The sequence below is a fragment of the Aristolochia californica genome, unplaced genomic scaffold (assembly GCF_029961685.1).
Source record: "Aristolochia californica isolate CCGP_79_NKW_82.1479 unplaced genomic scaffold, dmAriCali1.0.hap1 SCAF_14, whole genome shotgun sequence".
Classification (NCBI taxonomy): domain Eukaryota; kingdom Viridiplantae; phylum Streptophyta; class Magnoliopsida; order Piperales; family Aristolochiaceae; genus Aristolochia; species Aristolochia californica.
In genome coordinates this window covers 8,164,944-8,186,057 of record NW_027181815.1, presented here as the reverse complement: position 1 = coordinate 8,186,057, position 21,114 = coordinate 8,164,944, and the positions used below count along the sequence as shown (strand labels likewise).

At 40.6% G+C, this 21,114-nt stretch overlaps 3 protein-coding genes across 3 annotated transcripts; 2 read left to right on the top strand and 1 right to left on the bottom strand.

Annotated features, from left to right (window-relative positions):
• The first annotated feature begins 1,761 nt into the window (after positions 1 to 1,761).
• Positions 1,762 to 2,542, top strand: LOC137949354 (transcription repressor OFP14-like). Its single transcript, XM_068795428.1, has one exon. It carries the CDS (start codon positions 1,763 to 1,765, stop codon positions 2,540 to 2,542), a length of 780 nt encoding a protein of 259 aa, XP_068651529.1. The 5' UTR covers position 1,762.
• An 11,594-nt stretch (positions 2,543 to 14,136) lies between these two features.
• On the top strand, positions 14,137 to 17,233 carry LOC137950419 (aldehyde dehydrogenase family 2 member C4-like). The gene is made up of 8 exons (XM_068796873.1): positions 14,137 to 14,280; positions 14,438 to 14,580; positions 15,195 to 15,578; positions 15,827 to 15,916; positions 16,040 to 16,213; positions 16,280 to 16,555; positions 16,663 to 16,724; positions 16,855 to 17,233. The coding sequence occupies exons 1-8, from the start codon at positions 14,178 to 14,180 to the stop codon at positions 17,126 to 17,128; spliced, it is 1,506 nt and encodes a 501-aa protein (XP_068652974.1). The 5' UTR covers positions 14,137 to 14,177; the 3' UTR covers positions 17,129 to 17,233.
• An 819-nt stretch (positions 17,234 to 18,052) lies between these two features.
• Positions 18,053 to 21,079, bottom strand: LOC137950031 (FRIGIDA-like protein 4a). The gene is made up of 3 exons (XM_068796374.1): positions 20,131 to 21,079; positions 19,713 to 19,888; positions 18,053 to 18,956 (listed from the first exon to the last, which is right to left on the bottom strand). Exons 1-3 carry the CDS (start codon positions 20,972 to 20,974, stop codon positions 18,372 to 18,374), a joined length of 1,605 nt encoding a protein of 534 aa, XP_068652475.1. The 5' UTR covers positions 20,975 to 21,079; the 3' UTR covers positions 18,053 to 18,371.
• Between the last annotated feature and the right edge of the window lie 35 nt (positions 21,080 to 21,114).

Here is a 21,114-nt window from a genome sequence, read left to right as displayed (position 1 = left end):
AGAAGAATTCAAGCTCTACCAATGTTGCTTGGGTATAAGCTATCAAAATTCCAACAATGTCATAGAAATGACAACCCAAAGTAATTTGTTTCCTAGTTCATCAAACTTGCAACAATGCCAGAATGGGTAGTGATATAATGGTGAAAAAGTTTAGTTGCCCACTAAAAGGAAATGCTTTCGATTGGTTTGTTAAGCTCCTTCTAGGGTGCATTGACAAGTGGCAGTAAGTCAAAAATGACTTCCTAAGTCTATTCGATAATAATTGTTGTGACATTACTTTAGTAGAACTCACCGACACCAAGCAACGAAAAGATGAAAATGTAATTGATTAATCAAACATTGGTGAAAATTTGAGTTTGAATTGCAAAGATAACACAAACCTCTTGATGGAGACAAAAAAAAAAAAAATACAAATGTACACACAAGAGAAGAAATGAGTTGTATTTTATTTTCTTCAAAGTAGGAAACCAAAAGACTTCTAAGAGCTACTACATAAAAGTTCACAATATGAAGTTGTTTTGATTGCTTCTAAAGAAAACATAAGTATGTTAATCTCTTAACTCCAAAAGCCGAGAAATAGTCATAACCTCATGTCAAGACTCCAGTTGATGAAGTTTATGCTATTAACATCTCAACTATGTGAAAAGTTAAATCTTCTCCAATAAAACAAGACTTAGCAAGATAAATCATCACTTTAAAGGGAAGACCCAAAAAAAAAAAAAATCCTTTCCAAATGTGAATGTTCCAAAAATGTTGAAAAAAATTCTTAACCATAAGGTGATAATCTCCCAAGTTCCAAGCAATTAGGAGAAATTGGCTAGATAAATGATCCAAAATATTGCAGGTATAATTAGATGGTTGGACATATGACAGAAGAATGTTTCACCTTAAAAGATAAATTCCTTGAGCTTATTGAACAAAATTATTTTTGATTTTGACGATGAACAAGTTGCAATCAAATTTTGTCATCATCAAGCCTTTAAAATGACACTGACCAAGACATTTTTAAAGTCAAGAAGTTAGCTTCATCCCATTGCAAACCAATAATGTTCAAATAAATCTCCTACAATAGGTTCAAGCAGTTCAAGTATAGCTTTATTTAAAATCACCTTTGAGACAAGGAGTTAATTCTTTTTATCTTGAGAAGAGGCCTTGAATTTACATGATTCCCTAACAAAAAAAAACATATTTCCCACCAAATGGTACTAATTTGTCTATACAATCTTCCTTCATTTCATCCTATGAAAGTATTGAACAATAACCTCATCAAGTTGGCAATATTCAATAGTAGCCACATTAGCTTTAGTCCAATCTGGCAAACACAATCAATTCGAATTAACTCAGGATAAAGATTAATAGCTCTGAGACTATCAATTGTAACGCGTTTTATTTTGAATGTACCTAATATTGAAGAAGTTACCTTATCACCCATGAACACACAGGAATTCTTCTTTACCCTTCACCCTCACCTGTTTCAGCTAAGGTGGGATTCACAGTAATGAAGAAGACTCTTCTCTCTCTCTCTCTCTCTCTCTCTCCCTGGAGCTCTTCTCTCCAGACTTTTATATTTCAAAACGTCTCAAATTAATGCCGTTCAAATTTCACAGAAGATAACCTCCTAACATAGTTTGCTCATTGAACGTTATCAGATCTTGCATTTAGGGATCCATTAATTGTGACAAAAAGGCACCTCTTCTCCCTGCTTTACATAAGATCTCTCTCTCCCTCTCTCACTGTTTCTACTCAACTGTTCACAAGAGAAATGCCCAAGGGTATTCAGAAATCCATCCAAGTTTACTTCTCCAAGTTCAGAAAACCCGTCTCTCCTCTCCACAATTACGGTGTTCCCCATGATCCTCATGTCGCCTCTGCCGGGTGGCTGTTATCGGCGTGCAAGCACCCAAGAACTCCTTCCTTCGCCGATGATCGTGATCAGAGAAAGGCCGGCCAAGATACGCTAAAGGATATCGATCAGTTTCTTATCGAGAATTTCAAGTCTCTGTATAATGACTCCCGTCGCAAAGACGAAGACGACGGCGACGACAACGAGAAGGGAGAAGAAGCTAGCAAGAATGTGGCCCTCTGCGAATCACCCACGTTCGTGAGAACACCGCCGAATCTACGCTCTTCCCATCGTTTCTTTGTCTCCACTTCCGACGACAACTCGCTGTTCGACGGACCTCGGCCGAGCTCGGAAACAACAGACAGCGCCTCCTCTATTGCCGGGGACGCCCGCCTCCCGGGCGACAGCTTCGCCGTTCTGACGTACTCGCGGCGCCCCTACCATGACTTCAGGCGGTCCATGCAGGAGATGGTGGAGGCGCGGCAGAGAGAGGGAGCCCAACCACCCTTGGACTGGGACTTCATGGAGGAGCTCCTCTTCTGCTACCTAAAACTGAACGAGAGGAGGGCACACAAGTACATCCTGGGAGCCTTCGTCGATCTGATCGTCAGTTTCCGGGGGGAGGCAGAAAGGAGGAAGGGGCGGGCGAGGCGAGAGGGGCAGAGGAGGAAGAAGGCTCCGAGAGAGGGGGCGGCATAGCACCTTCTAGTTGGAAGAGAGGTGAGGATACGTCAATGGCGCCGCAACGAAAGCTGAAGCTAGAGAGGAGTCTTTCTGTAAATGCAAAATCTGATTAAAACTTGCATGGAATTTTTCTCACGATACTCAAATCTGTTTTTTTTTTTTTTTTTTTTTTTTTTCCTGGAGCGAGCAAAGTAACTGTTTCAATTATCAGCATTTTGAAATCAAAGTTTTCATATCTCTGGTGTTTGGGGAGGAAAGTTTGGGTTCTATTGGCTTCCTCACTATCAGATACGCGACTGGGATGAATCATCTACAAGACAGGATAGAATATTATCTTCCAATTCATGCTTTTGGTTATTATATCTAACATATAAACATTAAAGAAATCCTTGTATCGGTTTAAGGTTCAGGGTTTAGGATTTATTAGCAGTTTCAATCGGATAATATCAATTTTTTATATTTTTAAATATTTATATTATAGATATCTAAAGATATTTACACATACATAGATGATTGATCCAATACGAAAAACCATTTGGTACTAAACATGCGAAACACTATCTCAACCATTCGATCATAACCAATGAGACTATCTCAGTCTTCCGATCAATGGTTATCGACGACGACTACGATAGTCGCATGTTTCGCACCAAATGATTTTTCGTATTGGATCACCCTCATTTGTGTGTGTGTGTGTGTGTGTGTGTGTGAGAGAGAGAGAGAGAGAGAGAGAGAGAGAGAGAGAGAGAGAGAGAGAGTTGATCCAATATGAAAAACCATTTGGTGCGAAACATGCGCAACAGTTATCTCAGTCGTTCGATCACAATCAACGTCTATCTCAACTATCCGATCATACGACTATCTCAGCCCTCCGATCAATGGCTAATTGAATACGAAAAGTTATTTGGTGCGAAATATGCAAGTATATTAGATTTTAAGTGGGTTTACCTAAACTTTACCTAACTTGGAGCATTAATTAATTGGTTGGGTTTGGGTCTACCTTGTATTAACTACAACTCATAAAATATTATAAAAACATGTTTTTATCTCAAACATAAATTTATTAATTAATGCATTATATATAATTGGGTACAAAATAATCTTTACCCATTTCCTTTCCATTTAATAAATGGTAAATGTGCAGTCAAATAAAATTACTTGAATGAAAATGTATTTTTTTATCGTATAAAAGTACTATGTAATCTATTTGTTTCTCAAATCATTTGTAGGTCTTATTTTAGTGTTATATGTTTGGAAGGGGACAGACAACTAAAAGAGTTTACAATCCCTAAAAATTATAGGGACATTTTGTAATTTCCTCTCTCTACATTTGTGCATTTCTATTTAAGATGTATATATTTTTTTTAAAATCAAAACTTGAGTTTTCACTTTCCCTTTATCTGATACCGACAACCGACGAATGAGGTGAAAGGAAGGAGAGGCAAAATGCTGAAAAATTAAGGTTAAATTTATATATGAACTCTGGTTCGTACAGTTTTAGTTAAGATATTAAAAGGTTTCTAATATGAGGGATTTTAAATGATTCATACACACTTGGGTCAGGTAACTACTTGTTCGTTTCAATTTAGTGATATTTATGTTCTACCCACCGTGGCTGAGACGTCTCAATTTCAGTCATGGGCATCAACTGCAACACTTTACATTAAATTTTGTAGGTTCCTAAATCAAAATTAACGGCTGACATCCACAAATATAATGGAGTTACAAGGGTAGCTTCAACCTCATAGCATTCAATGTGGGAAAGGCACGTGGAGTTTTCAACCTCACTTGCCTCCCACTTGATGACTTGTGTCAATGACGAAATAATTGGACAGAGATGGGTGTTCTTCGAAACCCTAGAAAATAAAAGAAAATAAGAATTTGATCATTATTATTCTAAAAAATAGTTAGTAAAAATGAGATAATGTTCAAATTCGTCTTTTCACTAATTATTTTTTAGAATAATAATGATCAAATTCTTTTTTTTTTCTTTTCTTTTTCATAGAGTTCCAAACAGACCCTAAAAGTGTCCAATTAGTGTATAAGGAAATTGTATTACCTAGTGAAGAAAAAACTATTATTGAATTGGCTTGTACCTTGAGAGGTTATTAATTTTGTTATGAGGCTTCAATGTCAAGGATATTTGGTTATGTTCCTGGCAAGAGTCATTTTCTTTCAAGTAAGTTATGGGTCTTGAATTTCTAGTAGATATACAAGACTTTGATTACTCTTTCTCAATAGGGTGCAATAATTTTTTGAGACAATGTTGATGAGGAATGTGTACTATTTTGTGAAATTCAACCTCCATCAAATGAGTTGATTTGTTATTTGGACTTCATTCCAAGTTTTAAACAGATTTTAGCAAGGTAAAATCTACTCACAATTTGCTATTTACTTTCCAACTATAGAATTGTGTAGTAGTTTATGTTAAGCAATTTATAGTTAGGTTAGTGTTAATATTTTTGAACCAAATTGTAGTATCTCATGGTCGCTTGTGGTATTTTAGGTCCTTAATGGGTAAAAAGTAATTTTTTTTTGTATAGGATTAAGGTTAATTTTGTTGGACTACATAAGAAAATCCTATTACCCCAAAGCATCTATTAAATGTCAATATGGGTATTAGAAGATGGGTCCAAGCCCACACGACCAAGGAAGACCCATGCATCCAAGAGATATAGAAGACGAACTCAAGGCCTACAAATGAAGGAGAAGGCTTATAGGCCCACATATAATGATGGCATGATGGTAAATAAAGAGTCATCTCATAGAGATGACATTGATGTAATTAGGTTAAAGTTCCAGGGTTAAAACCCTAAACCCTAAGTTCAGGGGTATTATTATAATATAATAGTTTCATTAATTTATAAATAGAGCCTGAGGGGGAGGGTTAGGACATCAAATCCATAACCCTTCTTCCAGTTTTCTCCCAATGAGTCTCTCTCCCTTTTTCTCCATGAGCTAAAATCATGGAGTCCTGAAAATCAACATTCAAAATGGGCATAAAACCTTTAAATCCATGGAGACTTAAGTTCAAACAACTTGTGGTATTCTAAGCCCTTGGTGAGTAACATTTATGGTCGAGTTAAAAGGAATTTTATCTGAACTACAAAAGAGAGTTGGCCCAAGTGGCTTCTTTGGGGGAGGGGGTGAATTGAGAGTGTAAAATAAAATTTTCAATGCAAAATGTGCAAGATGAATTAAAGAACTTAAGTAAAAATGCACACACCTCAATGATGTCAATTTTTTTTGTTTTTTACGCTTCCCTAATAGTAATTACCGTCCAAGGGTAGTTGCTCGAGAAATTTTCACTAATAAACTCTATTAGCTGGAATTACAAGTAAAGATATTCTAACTCTCTTTATAAATTTGTTGGTGAAAATGGTGAAAAAAACCTAAGACTGAAATTTTCCTATGAAAACTCTATACCGACAAGTGCATGTAATCGTTGGGACAATTTTTTTAATACCAACAAATTTGGAATTCGCTAGGTAAATTACTTCTCTACCAGCAAATTGTGAAAATTCATAGTTCATAGAGAGAACCAATTCCGATAGCAAATTTTGAATTCGCTGGTAGATGGTTTCATTTATCTAGGTTGATTTTCTTATAGTCATGTATGTCATGGTGCACACTTTTTTAAGCAAAATATTAGGTGTATATATATGAGTATGAAGACGAGGAGGGGGACAAGTTCATAATTTTTTTAACATTTCAAGGAAGAACAATTTTTTTCGGCATAAATGAATGAGTAAAAATATTTGAGTTTATTAGTCGGAAAAGAGAATTTCTAACTTGATTGGAAGGAAATTAAGCTCAATCTTGATATTAGAGCATGTAAGACATCTACTTAGGCTTAGTTTGTGCCTCGTTGAATTTGTACCTATTTGTGTTGTCCATATCTAATATCGATTATCCATATGCATAACCTTGGACTTGAGTTGGGGTTCTTAATTGACTAGTCATTTTAGAATGGGACCGAGCTCAATTTTATATGATGATATAATTTAGTTTATAATAATATCATAAGAATCTATTGGACATAAAAATATTTAAAATTTGTAACCACAAAAATTTTCAAAATAAGAGTTTATCATAATATTGAATATAGTCATACTATACCAGAGATTACTATTGCAAGTAAGGAATTTCCTAGAAAAAAAGTTTATCATGGACGTTAGTCTATGATATGTAACAATTTCTTCCCCACCTGGTCAAATATTATGTGCTTTTCACCGCGTTACGGAAGATAAAATCTTCAACCTGCTTTCGATCCTTTATTGGTCAGTGAAAACGTGAAATCTTCGTAAAGAGCTCACTGTTTTTGAAAAATGCGGGTAACCAGTGACATACATCTCTTTCCACGCGGAATCGGAAGTAAGACTGCTTTTAATGGGTGTTTGATGAGATACAGCTACCAGGGTCGAGATGTTCACCAATAATTCGCTCAATTAATGATATTTTTTCCAGTATCGATAGGAGAATGAAATCTCAAATCCTTCGTCTTCCTCCTCCAGAAAGTCCAACCAGTGGCATTGCCCAACCACGCGAGCCATGACATCGATCTGGAAGGATAACGACCGGCAAGCCCATGTTCCGATGTGTTTCTTCCTCGATCTCATCTGGGCGTTTAATTATTGAGCTTGACATCCTCGCCTGATCTGTGGGTGCTCTATTAATTCATTTCCGAAGTGGCTGCAGTCCAAGTCAAGCTTTTCAATGGGATGTGGGTTTACAGTTTACTTTCTTCAGTCTGGCCTGCCAAGACTTGAGCAGCAGTCACGGAACGGAGTTTAAATTAAACATAGTTTACTTGGTCAAATAACCTTTATTTCTCTTAAAATATTGATAACATTATCATATGATTATTAAAATATTTCAGGAATCAAAATCTGACATTGGTTCGATGTGTCTGAATACTTCTCTTCCACTACTTTAAAAAAGAGTCGGCCGAGATCTGTTTCAAATAATTAGACAAAAATGAGAGAATCCCATTCGAGAGACCAGGCGCGGTTGCGTTTCTTCTGCTGCTTCTGACTTTGCCTTAAAAAAGGTCATTTTGATCTGTCGAAGCTATCAAGGTGAATGAGATCACATGGTTCATTGTCAATACAAATCGATAGTTACTATTAGAATGTAATTTAAATATATTCATTGTTTATTTTATTTTTTGTATTTTTACCATTTTACCCTTTTTACTTTTCTCTGTATAAACTTACCTGTTATGCGTAACAGTAAACTAAATAAAGATTTTTCATCACGAAACAGTCTTCGTCCCCTCGACTGTTGCCGACCCAACGAACAAGAGCAACGGCTCTTTCCGATCCAGATTTCTAATATGGTATCAGAGCGGATGATCCTCATCCTCTGATTATTTTCGGCCGGTGACTCTTCTCTCGGCGATTCCGGCGACATACCTTTCGGCAACCTATTTCCGGCGACTGGTTTCAACCATTTCGGCGACGCATTTCGGCGACGGTCATCGGCGACTTGATTTCAGCTCTCCATTTCAGCTGATCTCCCGACACAGAGGTTAGATTTCATCTTCCTCCTAAAAATTTTTTTTTCTCGACAGCAGCTAAGCTCCTGCGTTTTTTTTTTCTTCTCGGCGAGATACCGTCTCTGCTGTGAAGAAGGGCCATTTTGCCCCTGTTTTGGTCGTGGTGCTCTGGCGCCATTGCCGTGAGGGCTGTTTTGCCCCTGTTTCGGTGGTGCTCTGGCGCCGTTGCCGTGAGGGCCGTTTTGCCCCTGTTTCGGTGGTGCTCTGGCGCCGTCGCCGAAACCAAAAATTTATCTCGCTTTTGGCAGAGAGCTGGTGCTCTCTCTAATTTTTATTTTTTTTATTACTTTCGGTGCTGGTGCTCTGGCGCCATTACCGTGACCTAATTTGCCTCTAAATTTGGCCGTGAAAGTTAAGTGTGTGGCTGGCCGAACGGTGTGCTGTGCTCCATTTGTTGTTCAAATTTTTTTTTGTTGCCTTCTTAGGTTGCATCCCATACCTTCTTAGGGACACCATGGAGACTTATTCATCTACGGGTGTTTCTGATTCTGGTCTTCGTACCAGTTCGACTCGTTCCACTTTTGACGAACCTTCACACCCATACTATCTTCACCATTCAGACAGCCCCGGGCAAGTTCTTGTCTCACAGCTCCTTACTGGTGAAAATTACACCAGTTGGAGCCGTGCAATGTCCCTTGCCTTATCTGTGAAGAATAAAGTGGGTTTTATCGATGGTTCTATACCTATACCTCAGAGTGCTGATCCTCCTTTGTTGAACTCCTGGACCCGCAATAACAATATTGTCATCTCCTGGATTTTGAATTCGGTCTCCAAGGAAATCTCTGCGAGTGTCATGTTTGCTTCTTCTGCCCGCGAAATTTGGCTCGCTCTTCGGGATCGTTATCAACAGCGCAATGGTCTGCGCATTTTTCAACTTAAACGGGAATTGATGAACATGCGCCAAGACAAGGATTCTGTAAACACTTATTTCACGAAGCTGACGACCCTTTGGGAAGAACTGAACAATTATCGTCCTCACTACTCTTGTGGAAAATGTTGTGGTGGAGTTAAGGATCTTATTGATTACCACAACATGGAGTATGTCATGTCCTTCTTGATGGGCCTTGATGACTCGTTCTCCCATGTTCGTGGTCAGCTGCTCCTCATGGATCCGATGCCTCCTCTTAATCGTGTTTTTTCTCTGGTTGTTCAAGAGGAACAACAACGAAGGATCCCTCAAGTCTTGAGTTCGCATACCCCCACCGACACAATGGCATTCGCATTTAAATCTGGGCAGCCCGATGTTCATAAACCTGGCCCCCACACCTCTCAGAAATTCCCACCAAATTACAATGCTCCCCGGAACCCGCATCCCAATGCTTCTCGGAATCAGAATTCCCATGCTCCCCGGAATCCGCACAAGGATAAGTATTATTGTACTCATTGCAAGACCGCTGGCCATACTATTGCTCGTTGCTTCAAGATCCATGGCTATCCGACTGGACCCGCCTCCACACCCACGCCACATTCTCATGCTGCTGCTCATCAGGTTTCCATTGCTGCTGATAGCCCCGGTTCTAGTTCTGTTGGGAGTCTTGTGCAGAATCTTGACTCAGCTCAGTTTCAACAGCTCGTGTCCATGCTTTCTACACACCTGAGTAGCTCCGCACAAGTCACCACCGCTCCGGAATCTTCTACATCCCACTGTGTGGCAGGTATTTGTTTTTCTGTCTCCTTAAATCCTTTAATTTCTTTACCTCAATCATGGATTGTCGACTCAGGAGCCACTCGACATATTTGCTCTCACGCTCCTGTTTTTGTTTCTTTGCATGTTATCCCTCACACTACAGTTACTTTACCCAATAACACTCAACTTTTAGTCCACCTTGCTGGTGATATTCAATTGCATTCTCACCTTGTCCTTAAAAACGTACTATTTGTTCCTCAATTCAAATTCAACTTGATCTCTGTTAGTGCTTTAGTTACTGACTCTGGCCTTACAGTAAGTTTTCTTCCTGATTGCTTTGTTATCCAGGATCTATCCACCCAGAGGACGATTGGCAAGGGTGACAGAGTCCAAGATCTTTATGTCCTCAGTGCTCGAAGCTTGAATTACATTTCTCCTGTTTTTGTTAACAATGTTTCAGCCCATGTTTGGCATAATAGGCTAGGACACATTTCTTTCCAGCGACTTGATTTTTTGAAGGATCAATTGAATTGTGATGTAACTAAATTACGAAAATCAGATCCTTGTTATATTTGTCCTCTTGCAAAACAACGTCGACTATCTTTTGAATCTCACAATAACTTATCTCAATTTCCTTTTGATCTTGTGCACTGTGATATTTGGGGCCCTTATCAGACTGTTTCTCATACTGGCCATCGTTTCTTTTTAACTCTTGTTGACGATTGCACTCGATTTACTTGGATCTTTCTGTTAAAAACTAAATCTGATGCTATCTCTGTGATACCGCGTTTTTTTCATATGGTTTTTACTCAGTTTAATGCTAAAATCAAAGTTTTCCGATCTGATAATGCCCATGAGTTATCTTTTGTTGAGTTTTTTCAAGATCAAGGAGTCTTACACCAGTTTTCCTGTGTTGAACGACCTCAGCAAAACTCAGTTGTTGAAAGAAAACATCAACATCTCTTAAATGTAGCTCGCTCCTTGTTCTTCCAATCTCGTATTTCCGTCTCCTTTTGGACAGACTGCATTCTTACTGCGGTTTTCTTGATTAATAGAACTCCATCTCCTCTCTTGCGACACAACACACCTTTTCATTTACTCTACAACACGGCTCCTGATTATCCTTCTCTTAGGGTCTTTGGTTGTTTAGCTTTTGTTTCCACCTTAGCTGCTCACCGCACTCTGTTTCACCCTCGTGCTCGCGTTTGTGTGTTTCTTGGTTATCCTGCTGGTGTCAAAGGCTATAAATTCTATGATGTGGAGACCAAACATGTTTTTATTTCTAGAGATGCAACGTTCCATGAGGAAGTTTTCCCTTTTCATACCATCACCAGTTCAGATACCGTTCCGGATCCCTTTCCTAATTTGGTTCTCCCCCATTCCTTTCTACAACCTCCTTCTCTGCCAGACCTTGCTTCTTCCTCCCTTCATGATTCACTAGCTAATTCTGATACCCCTGTTGCTGATATTCCCCCTAATCCTCTTCCAGTGCTTGTTCCTTCTACATCTACTGACACTTCTCTTCGCAAATCTACTAGGTCGATCCATCCACCTTCTTACTTGCAGGATTATCACTGCAATTTGCTTGCTGGTTCTTCTTCGTCTGTTTTCTCCTCCACCCCTTACCCGATCTCTAACTACATCTCTTATCATTCCCTTTCTGATTCGCACAGACAATTTGCCCTCAATGTCTCTACTAAACTTGAACCTCAATACTATCACCAAGCTGTAACGTGCCCTGAATGGCGGTTAGCTATGCGGGACGAATTGAACGCTCTGGAAACCAATAACACCTGGACCGTCACTTCTCTCCCTCCTGATAAACATTCCATTGGTTGCAAATGGGTCTATAAAATCAAGCTTAAATTCGATGGTTCCCTTGAGCGGTATAAGGCTCGTTTGGTAGCCAAAGGCTACACCCAACAAGAAGGTTTAGATTTTGTTGACACCTTTTCCCCTGTGGCCAAATTGGTCACTGTGAAGGTTCTTCTTGCCCTTGCCGCCTCTCATAATTGGCATCTAGCCCAGCTTGATGTCAACAATGCTTTCTTAAACGGTGACCTTTTTGAAGAAATCTACATGGATCTTCCTCTTGGCTATCTTCGACAGGGGGAGTCCTCTTCATCCCACAGTCGGCTCGTTTGCAAGCTTCACAAGTCCCTCTATGGTCTCAAACAAGCTTCGCGGCAATGGTATTCCAAATTTTCTCATGTTTTAATCTCTTTTGGTTTTCTCCAATCGAAATCTGATTACTCCCTTTTCACCAAAGGTCATGGTCCCTCTTTTGTTGCACTATTGGTTTATGTGGATGATATCATCCTTACTGGCCCTTCATCTCGTGCTATTGCTGAACTCAAACAATTTCTGCACACTCAGTTCAAGCTCAAGGACCTCGGTTGTCTTAAGCACTTCCTTGGACTTGAAATTGCTCAGTCCAAAACCGGTATTGTGCTTTCTCAACGTCATTATACCTTACAATTACTTGAAGACTCAGGTTACCTAGCTTGTAAACCCACTAGTGTTCCCATGGATCCCAAACTTCATTTAACTGCCACTGATGGTGACCTGCTTCCTGATATCACCCACTATCGGCGACTTGTTGGGAAACTTCTTTATCTCACCTTATCCCGTCCCGACATTACTTTTGCCGTTCACAAGCTCACTCAATTTGTGGCCAAACCCCGCCTTCCTCATCTCCAGGCAGTACATCACCTGCTTCGTTATCTCAAGACCAGTCCTGGTCAGGGTTTGTTGTTTTCTTCTACTTCTTCCTTGCAGGTACGCGCTTACTCGGATGCTGATTGGGGATCCTGCCTTGATTCTCGCCGCTCTACTACAGGCTTTTGCATCTTCATTGGTGATTCTTTGGTCTCTTGGAAGGCCAAAAAGCAGACCACCGTCTCTCGCTCCTCCGCTGAAGCTGAATATCGCGCTCTTTCTTCCACTGCCAGTGAAATCATTTGGTTGCAGCAACTTCTTCAAGATTTTCAAGTCAAGGTTGCCTCTCCTGCATTGCTCTATTGCGACAATCAAGCTGCGATACATATTGCCTCAAACCCCACATTTCATGAGCGTACAAAGCATATTGAGATCGATTGTCATTTTGTTCGTGAACGTGTTACTTCGGGCGTCCTCAAGTTACTTCCTATTCGTTCTCAGTACCAGTTGGCTGACATGTTCACTAAACCTCTTCCTTCTACCCACCTTTCTTCTTTGTTGTCCAAGATGGCTATCAAGGATATTTACAAGCCACCTTGAGGGGGAGTATTAGAATGTAATTTAAATATATTCATTATTTATTTTATTTTTTGTATTTTTACCATTTTACCCTTTTTACTTTTCTCTGTATAAACTTACCTGTTATGCGTAACAGTAAACTAAATAAAGATTTTTCATCACGAAACAGTCTTCGTCCCCTCGACTGTTGCCGACCCGACGAACAAGAGCAACGGCTCTTTCCGATCCAGATTTCTAATAGTTACGTTAGAGCTTCTCCAGCTAGCCCAAAAGACTGACTAGACTCAGAGACATCTCTCTTTGGTCATCGCTCCGTGTCGTCTCTTTCCCAAGTAGTTCTTTACAAAAAGCACCCACTTCCTGATACAAAGGGACTAATCAAAAGCCACCCGCTTGTGAAGACGTTACTTAAATGCCTCTAAATTACCTGAAACTCTTGGCTACTCTCTTTGCCGGAGGTGGAGGTGTGAAGCAATCTCGTAGCTAAAACCAAAACAACTTTCACTTTCCAAACCGGCAATTACAGTCATGAATGCCTGCGGTAAAGATAAGAATAAACAAGGAATAAATGGCAAGCACATCGAAAATGTCAATGAGACTAATCGCATCCATTTGTCAATATTTCTCCAGTGTTCTGCTCATGTCACAATCTGTTTCCACCTAATCACACCACTAGTCTCTCGCTCTCTCTCTATCTCTCTAATTTTATATTGCAAGAAAGTTGCAGCTCTTGGGTCATGACCAGGGCTTTGTTCCTAGCATTAAGTTGGTTTAAACGAGTGGGTTGCAGTAGAAATCACTATTTTTTATCTTTTCGATAACAAATCAGTCATATTTAAAAGATAGACTCCCGTTTTTAAGCATATATGGCATTGTCATGTCTTTTCACGATTCTGCAGTCTAATCGAGAACAAAAAGATAAAAGATTTCTTTACTTTCTGTATATGGATGGGACTTCGAACAACAATGTTGCCTGTTGGTTCTGTTGGTGAGATGTTATCCGAAGTCGTTCGTGCCGAGGTGAACTATAAAACAAGTGTCGCCCATTCCTGACTGTACTCCGCCTCGTTGACTCCGCCTATAAGAATCAGAGTATTCAGGATTCTCGGTTCCCACCCAAGCCGGTAATTTTCTCCTTTTTAAATAATCCCATCGTCGATAAAACGGCCACAGAGGTCGAGAGGCGACTGGACTTGGAGACTGACTCATTTCCGAAGCAGACCTTTGCAATGGCGCCGGCGTGCAATGGTAGCTCCAAAAGTTACATCAAGCTTCCGGAGATAAAGTTCACCAAGCTCTTCATCAATGGAGAGTTCGTGGACGCCGTTTCGGGTACTCTTGCTGCTTAATCTTGGGTGGCTCTGGTTTTTCCTTCGTGTCGTTGCGGACTTTATGATTTTCGAGATACATATAATGTGGAGAGTTTTCTGATTGCGGTTGGTGTGCTGTTCGCTTATTTCTGTCTTCTGTTTCTTTTATTTCCTGTTAGGAAAAACGTTTGAGACCATCGATCCGCGTAATGGAGAGGTCATAGCAAGCGTGGCTGAGGGAGATAAACTGGATGTGGACTTGGCCGTCAGATCCGCTAGAGAAGCTTTCGACCACGGAAAATGGCCGAGGATGTCTGGTTATGTAAGTTTCATTTTCTCCAACATTTTCATATTCTATTCGTCGAATTCTTTTACTTATAGCTTGCAAAAAAAAATTCTGATCGATTCTAAGCTGCCTCAAAACTTCGGTGCGTCGATCCATTTTTTTACCTGTTCTGTTTTCTCGAAATTAAAATTTTCTCCGTCGGTCACTGGTTGGCTTTTACTCTCAGTGACCTCCCCTCCTACTCTTTGGATTTGATTTCCCGCTGCTTTCGAAGAAATTCAGGGCCCTTCTTAATCTCTCGTAAACCTTCCCTTCCTGTCGCTTGGCTCTTACTGCCGCCATTCTTAGTCCCACGTTCGGATACTTTTCATTGTTTGGAGATATTACGATACTGTGATGTCCTCGGTTTGACTGTTCGACATCATTAATCGTCTGTGTGCTTGTTCTTCGGATAAGTAGCTTAGAAGTGGTGCCGTAGATTGCAGTAGATGAAGATTTGGATACTATATAACAAGCTTCTGACGATATCTAGAAGAAATAAGAGAAGAGTATTATCATCAGTTGGTTCGCATAAATTTGCTGTTATGTGAACCATTTTGAGGTTTAATTTACTTGCTTTGTAATGAATCAACATTTACTGGTTTTACCAGGAAAGGGGTCGAATCATGATGAAATTTGCAGACCTGATTGATCAACACTCGGAAGAATTGGCTGCAATAGATACTTTGGATGCTGGAAAGTTGTTTAGCGAGGGCAAGACGATGGACATCCCTGGAGCTGCCGGGTTGCTTAGATACTATGCTGGTGCTGCTGATAAGATCCATGGATCAACACTGAAAATGGCAAGGCCATTCCAAGCTTACACTTTGCGTGAACCAATTGGAGTCGTAGGCCACATAATTCCATGGAACTACCCAACTACTATGTTTTTCATGAAGGTTAGCCCCGCTTTGGCTGCTGGTTGCACAATGGTGGTAAAGCCTGCGGAACAGACCCCGCTGTCTGCTCTCTTCTACGCTCATCTTGCTAAGCTGGTAATCCCTCTCTCTGTTCATGGTTATGTATCCCTTCTCGTAAGGGATCTAGTTCTTGATTCCATTGATTGGGGGTATCTCATAGATGAACTTTTTATGCATTGAACTCAGTTGATCACCTTGGATTGCAGTGTTCTGTCATTCTTTTCCCTTGTTCTTCTGGAGCACACTTGAGTTATCTTCGAATTATGCTTCTAACATGATCCTTCCTTTTTTATTTTCGTGTTCGTTTTGTTATTTTATCTCAGGCTGGTGTTCCTGATGGTGTTCTAAATGTCGTCCCTGGATTTGGCCCAACTGCAGGGGCAGCTATCAGCTCCCATATGGACATTGATCAGGTAAGACCTTCTTCAGATTTTTGGATTGGTTTACTTTCTTCCAGGATTGGCAACTACCAGCTCCCATAGTGGCTCTCTGTTCTTTGATGTAAGAAGCTACTGATCTTCATTGTCTACTTATAGGTTAGTTTCACAGGATCTACAGAAGTTGGGCGATTGATAATGCAGGCCGCAGCAAGAAGCAACTTAAAGACTGTCTCACTTGAACTGGGTGGGAAATCACCCCTTATCATATTTGATGATGCAGATGTGGATGTGGCAGTTGATCTTGCTCGTATTGCCATCTTCTGTAACAAGGTAAAGCTAGCTTATAAAGTTATTATGTTGCGATTATGGACTTTGGCTAATTCGGAGCGATTTCAGGGAGAAATATGTGTAGCAGGGTCACGCGTTTATGTTCAGGAAGGGATTTACGATGAATTTGTGAAACGATCACTAGAGAAAGTAAAAGGTTGGGTGGTTGGCGATCCTTTTGATCCATTTGTCCAACAAGGGCCCCAGGCGAGCAAGGAGCAGTTTGAGAGAGTTCTTACTTATATTGAGCATGGTAAGAGAGAGGGAGCCTGTTTGTTAACTGGAGGGAAGTCCATAGGTGACAAAGGCTTCTATATTGAACCAACCATTTTTACTGATGTCAAGGTATTATCATATGGATACATCAATCTTCTCTTTTCCTTGCTTTTGATGAAAGCAGAGTTTCCGAGTATTTACTTCAGACAGTTTCCTTTTTTTTTTTTTTTTTCCAGGAGGATATGTTAATAGGAAGAGATGAGATCTTTGGACCTGTGATGTCTCTCATGAAATTCAAGTAAATCCATTTTTGAGTTTTTAGCTACTGGGTTTGAGAACTGATAATCGATAGAACTGACAGAGCGTAGTTTATGTTATTAAAGTAAATCCAGGCATCATATTCATCTCTTTCTATTCTTACTGCACAGAACCATTGACGAGGCGATTCAGAAGGCGAACAGCACAAGATACGGTCTTGCGGCTGGAATTGTGACAAAAGACATAAACGTGGCGAACAAAGTATCAAGATCAGTTCGTGCAGGGTCGATTTGGATAAATTGTTACTTTGGTTTCGACAATGATTGTCCCTTTGGAGGATACAAAATGAGCGGGTTTGGGAGAGACAATGGATTGGCAGCTTTAGAGAAGTATCTCCAGACTAAGTCCGTTGTCATTCCACTCGTTGATTCCCCCTGGCTCTGATTTTCTGTGATTATTGCTCTATAATAAATCCAATCAATGGTGTTTGTTCTATAAAATTTACCTCTTCTGAATTTTAGTGACAGTTTGTAGCCTGTATTCTAGTTTTCTGGTACAAGTCATCCATTCATGGATGCTCCTTTCCGATCTTCGCAATCTTCCTCCAAGTTAACCAACAATAATAAATTGGCACGAGGGTTTACATCCATTAGTATAAAAGTTTGTCAGTCTAAGAAAGAGAATTGAGTGCAAGATTAACAAGACAAGAGGGGTATTCGGCCTTCATGAACATTGAATAGATCCAGCAAAGAGAGGCGCTCGATCTTCATGAATGGTTTTGTTAATCCGATGTTGACAAGTTGAAGACTACTCTTCTGGCAACTTGAAACAGTGACTGTTACTCTCAGTCGTCATTAAAGACTTCCTCTGTATCTTGCTGATCAGCTTCTTGCGCACTTATTTTGAGCTACTGTTATGCGTTTTATCTCCTGCAATCTACTGCTCTAGACGTCAACTCCATTCCTTATATCCAACCCTTGTGTGCAGGAAGTGCGTCAAGGATTCCAATTAGGCGGCCAGCCGTCCATTTCCCTGTCAAACGCGGATTATTCCTTTCAGAAGGACAATGGGGATAAAGAAAGAAAAACAGAAAATCCCTTTTTCCGATCTTCGCAATCTTCCTCCAAGTTAACCAATCCGAATAGAAAAATCGTAAAAGCGAGTGCCACGAGCTCTGGTGTGCACCACTTTCTGAAAAAAAGAAAAAAAGGCAAATAAGATTCGGCTCCCAATAGATGAAATGAAACAAACCCAAAAGCAATCGACATCCGATCTTTCACCTGCTTCTCGGTTTTTTTACCTTCTTGTGGGCAAGTAACATTTTCAACTTGCCAATAATCTAATGCTCTAATCGCGAGCAAAAGGTCGAACCAAAACAGACGTCGATTTCCTTTGTAATCCTCACATAGTTTATTGCACTAAAATAACTCATCAACTAGAACCATATTTAATAAGACACTGGGGAAGTTACTGATCTCACTTGTTTACAGCAAAAAAAAAAAAAAAAAAAAAAAAAAAAAAAGTCTTAATCTCGACATAAATCATATTTGTATCTCATAAAACAGTTCATCCCTCAAGAAACGTTAACCTGCAAACTGCATTCATCTATGAGCAAAGACAAGAACATGTTGATGTAACATGAATAAAACAGTTGCCACCATTGACACCTTCAACGAATTGCAAGAACCTATTGGGGTTGTGATGGTTGTGCGGGTTGTTGGTACGGAGGTGGAGCAGCTCCATAATCATATCCGCTGTGGCTAGCCAGTCCTGTGTAAGGCATACTAGACCTCGCTGTAGCGACATCTTCAGGTATATAGTGGTGCTGAACAGGTGGTGGTGCAGGACTTTGGCCATGAGCAACACCATAGGGAGAAGAAGCATATGGTGGTGCAGAAGCAGGCACATCATACCCTCCCTGGCTGGGATAACTGTAAGGAGGGGGATAACCAACTGCTGGATGGTGATAGGGATGATGATGATGATGGGGATGAGCCTGGGGACGGGGATGGGGTGGCGGCGTCTCCCAGCGAACTGAGGGCCGCATAGCTTTGGCAGGTCGAAACCCCCCACCACCACCTACATTATTGCCTCTCACCCTCTTGTTCTGGGATTTGTTCACAGTGTTTCTCTTTTTATCAGCCTTTACTCTCTCCAATTGGGAAAGTCGCTTGCGTAAGATGTCAAGGGTGAATTCAGATTCAAGTCGGTGATCTTCAACGCATTTGATGATAGACCTAAGCGAATTCAGCTCGAAGTTTCCAGCTTCCTCCTGTCAAAGTAAAAAGATTTCAATTCAGAGCCTGATGGCCCTATGAAGCTTGCAAGCAATATTGGTGCTTCAAAACAAGTCCATAAATGGATCATGATGATACAAAGTAAATATAATATAATGTAAAATCTCAATAAGGAGAAAACAGAACTAGTATTTACACGTTATAGAAAACACACTGACATACACAAAACTTCACTAAATGCTAAAAAGGAAATTCTTAAAGAATGATGATTCAGTGTAAAAACATTTGGAACTCAGGGTGACAACCAACACTCAATAGGTCAAATTCAGTATTGAAAAGGCATCAAGAAAGGGTTTTAGCTCAGTCAGCAACTATTCAACAAAAAAAAAAAAAAAAAATCAAGAAAGTAACTGCTATAACAAGTTTATTGAATAAATCTTCAATAACTAGAGATTTGCTGGAAGTTAAGCTTAGCCAACCAATTGATGACATAATATAGCAGCTACAGATTTTTCAATTCCAGGGAAAAGTATCTGGTTATGTCCACATCACTTTTGAGCCCTGAGATCCGTCAATCAACAGTGGGCTTTGCCAATGAAGTTAGAGATGGGGTTTGTTAAACATTATTTGGTAGTGGAATCCCTAATCAAAATTCAATTTAATCATGGAATCTCCTGGTTTCTAGTAGCACAAGAATTCCCAACAGGTATTTCCAATAGAAGCAGGAAGTCGTCCAGTTTATATGCATCCGGGGAAGTCACCAACAGAATGATCAGTGAAGAACAACATACCGAAGCAGCCATTGAGTAGTGGCCATTCTTCAAGAGAGCGTTGGCATTTTTCCTTGAGTTCTTCAGATAGGCCTTAATTAGTGGGATGGGAGGAAACTGTTGCGTCAAACCAGAATCATGAGCAAAATATACAGCCTCGAGCTCCTTTCCGTTCTTAATCAATTCATCAATAATGCCTGCGGAACATTAGAGAACCAGGAAACCTGCAGATGCTTAGGAGTGCGGTTCTGATTATCTTACTTTAACCAAGACTATTTCCGTGAAAAACTTGAAAGAAATCTTGATTTAGTATGAGAGAGCCTCTTAGGTGTTTCTTTCTTACTTTCAAAATCGGATTTCGGTTAAATTTGATGATTATTTTCCCCCCAAATTATGGGTTTTTTTCGTCAGGAACTCACAAGAAGTCGTGAATTGTTACCTGATATCTTCTCTTTGAACCCTAATCCTTCAACGAGCTTTGCCATGCCCTTCCTGGTTGGGAATTTCACCACAAGATTCATCAAAAACTCCTCCTCGAACCTTGATCGAATTCCATACCCTACGACCATCTGCAAAAACATCTGAGCTTCAGCGGGTCCTAAACCCCCTGCATCATCGTCATTCATCTTCTCCTTCCACTTCTCAGCCACCACAGCAGCCCTGTCCGAGACACTCCCCGCCACAGCCGGCGTATACTCGGACGTCGGAAACAACTCTCTCAAAAGAACCCCACAAGCCCAGCGTTGGTCAGAGGTCCCCGCCTTCCCATCCTTCTGAGAGACAAAATCCTCCAAAGCGTCCAGAACCAATCTTGCCGCGTCCACCGCCTCAGCAAAGGCAGGAGCAATCTCCGTCCTCAAAACGGGCAATTCCTTCCGTTTAGCCACAAGAAACTTCCACAAAGCGGTGGAATCCATTCTCCGGCAGTGGGAGCGGAGAACGTCCGACAGCGGGAGTTTCGTGGAGGGGGGCGGTTTCTCAAACTCAGCAAGGACAGCTTGCTTGAGCTGATCAATGCGCGCGATAGCTTCATTTTCGCGATCAGGGAGGGATTTCTCGCGCTGGCCGAGCGTTTCAAGGGTTTCATGAGTTTGCGAGTCTAGGGCTTGGAGTTTGGAATCGAGGGAGTGAGATTTCTGAGAGAAGGACTGTTCTAATGAGGAGAGATGCGTGTCGAGGGTTTTCCAGAGAGCGGTGCAGTTGGCGAGAAGGGTTTGGTGTGTTTCAAGGTACTCCAAAGCCTTCTGTATTCGTTCTCCGCCATCATCCATGGCCGTTGCCATGATCGGAGTTGCCTTCGCTTTACACCACGAAGCAACAGCGAGGTACTAGTAAAGATGGTGGCTCGTGTTTGCTCTTCTTGTTGTGTATTGTTGGATACTGGCATTATAAGCAGCCTCAAAGAGAGGGTCAGGTTCGTCGA

Coding starts and splice junctions, on each gene's coding strand:
- LOC137950419 (XM_068796873.1), top strand. CDS start 14,178: ATGGCGCCGGCGTGCAATGGTAGCTCCAAAAGTTACATCAAGCTTCCG. Junction 16,214..16,279: donor TTGCCATCTTCTGTAACAAG/GTAAAGCTAGCT, acceptor GAGCGATTTCAG/GGAGAAATATGTGTAGCAGG. Junction 16,556..16,662: donor CCATTTTTACTGATGTCAAG/GTATTATCATAT, acceptor TTTTTTTTCCAG/GAGGATATGTTAATAGGAAG.
- LOC137949354 (XM_068795428.1), top strand. CDS start 1,763: ATGCCCAAGGGTATTCAGAAATCCATCCAAGTTTACTTCTCCAAGTTC.
- LOC137950031 (XM_068796374.1), bottom strand. CDS start 20,974: ATGGCAACGGCCATGGATGATGGCGGAGAACGAATACAGAAGGCTTTG. Junction 19,889..20,130: donor GTTCAAAGAGAAGATATCAG/GTAACAATTCAC, acceptor AATGTTCCGCAG/GCATTATTGATGAATTGATT. Junction 18,957..19,712: donor ACTACTCAATGGCTGCTTCG/GTATGTTGTTCT, acceptor TTACTTTGACAG/GAGGAAGCTGGAAACTTCGA.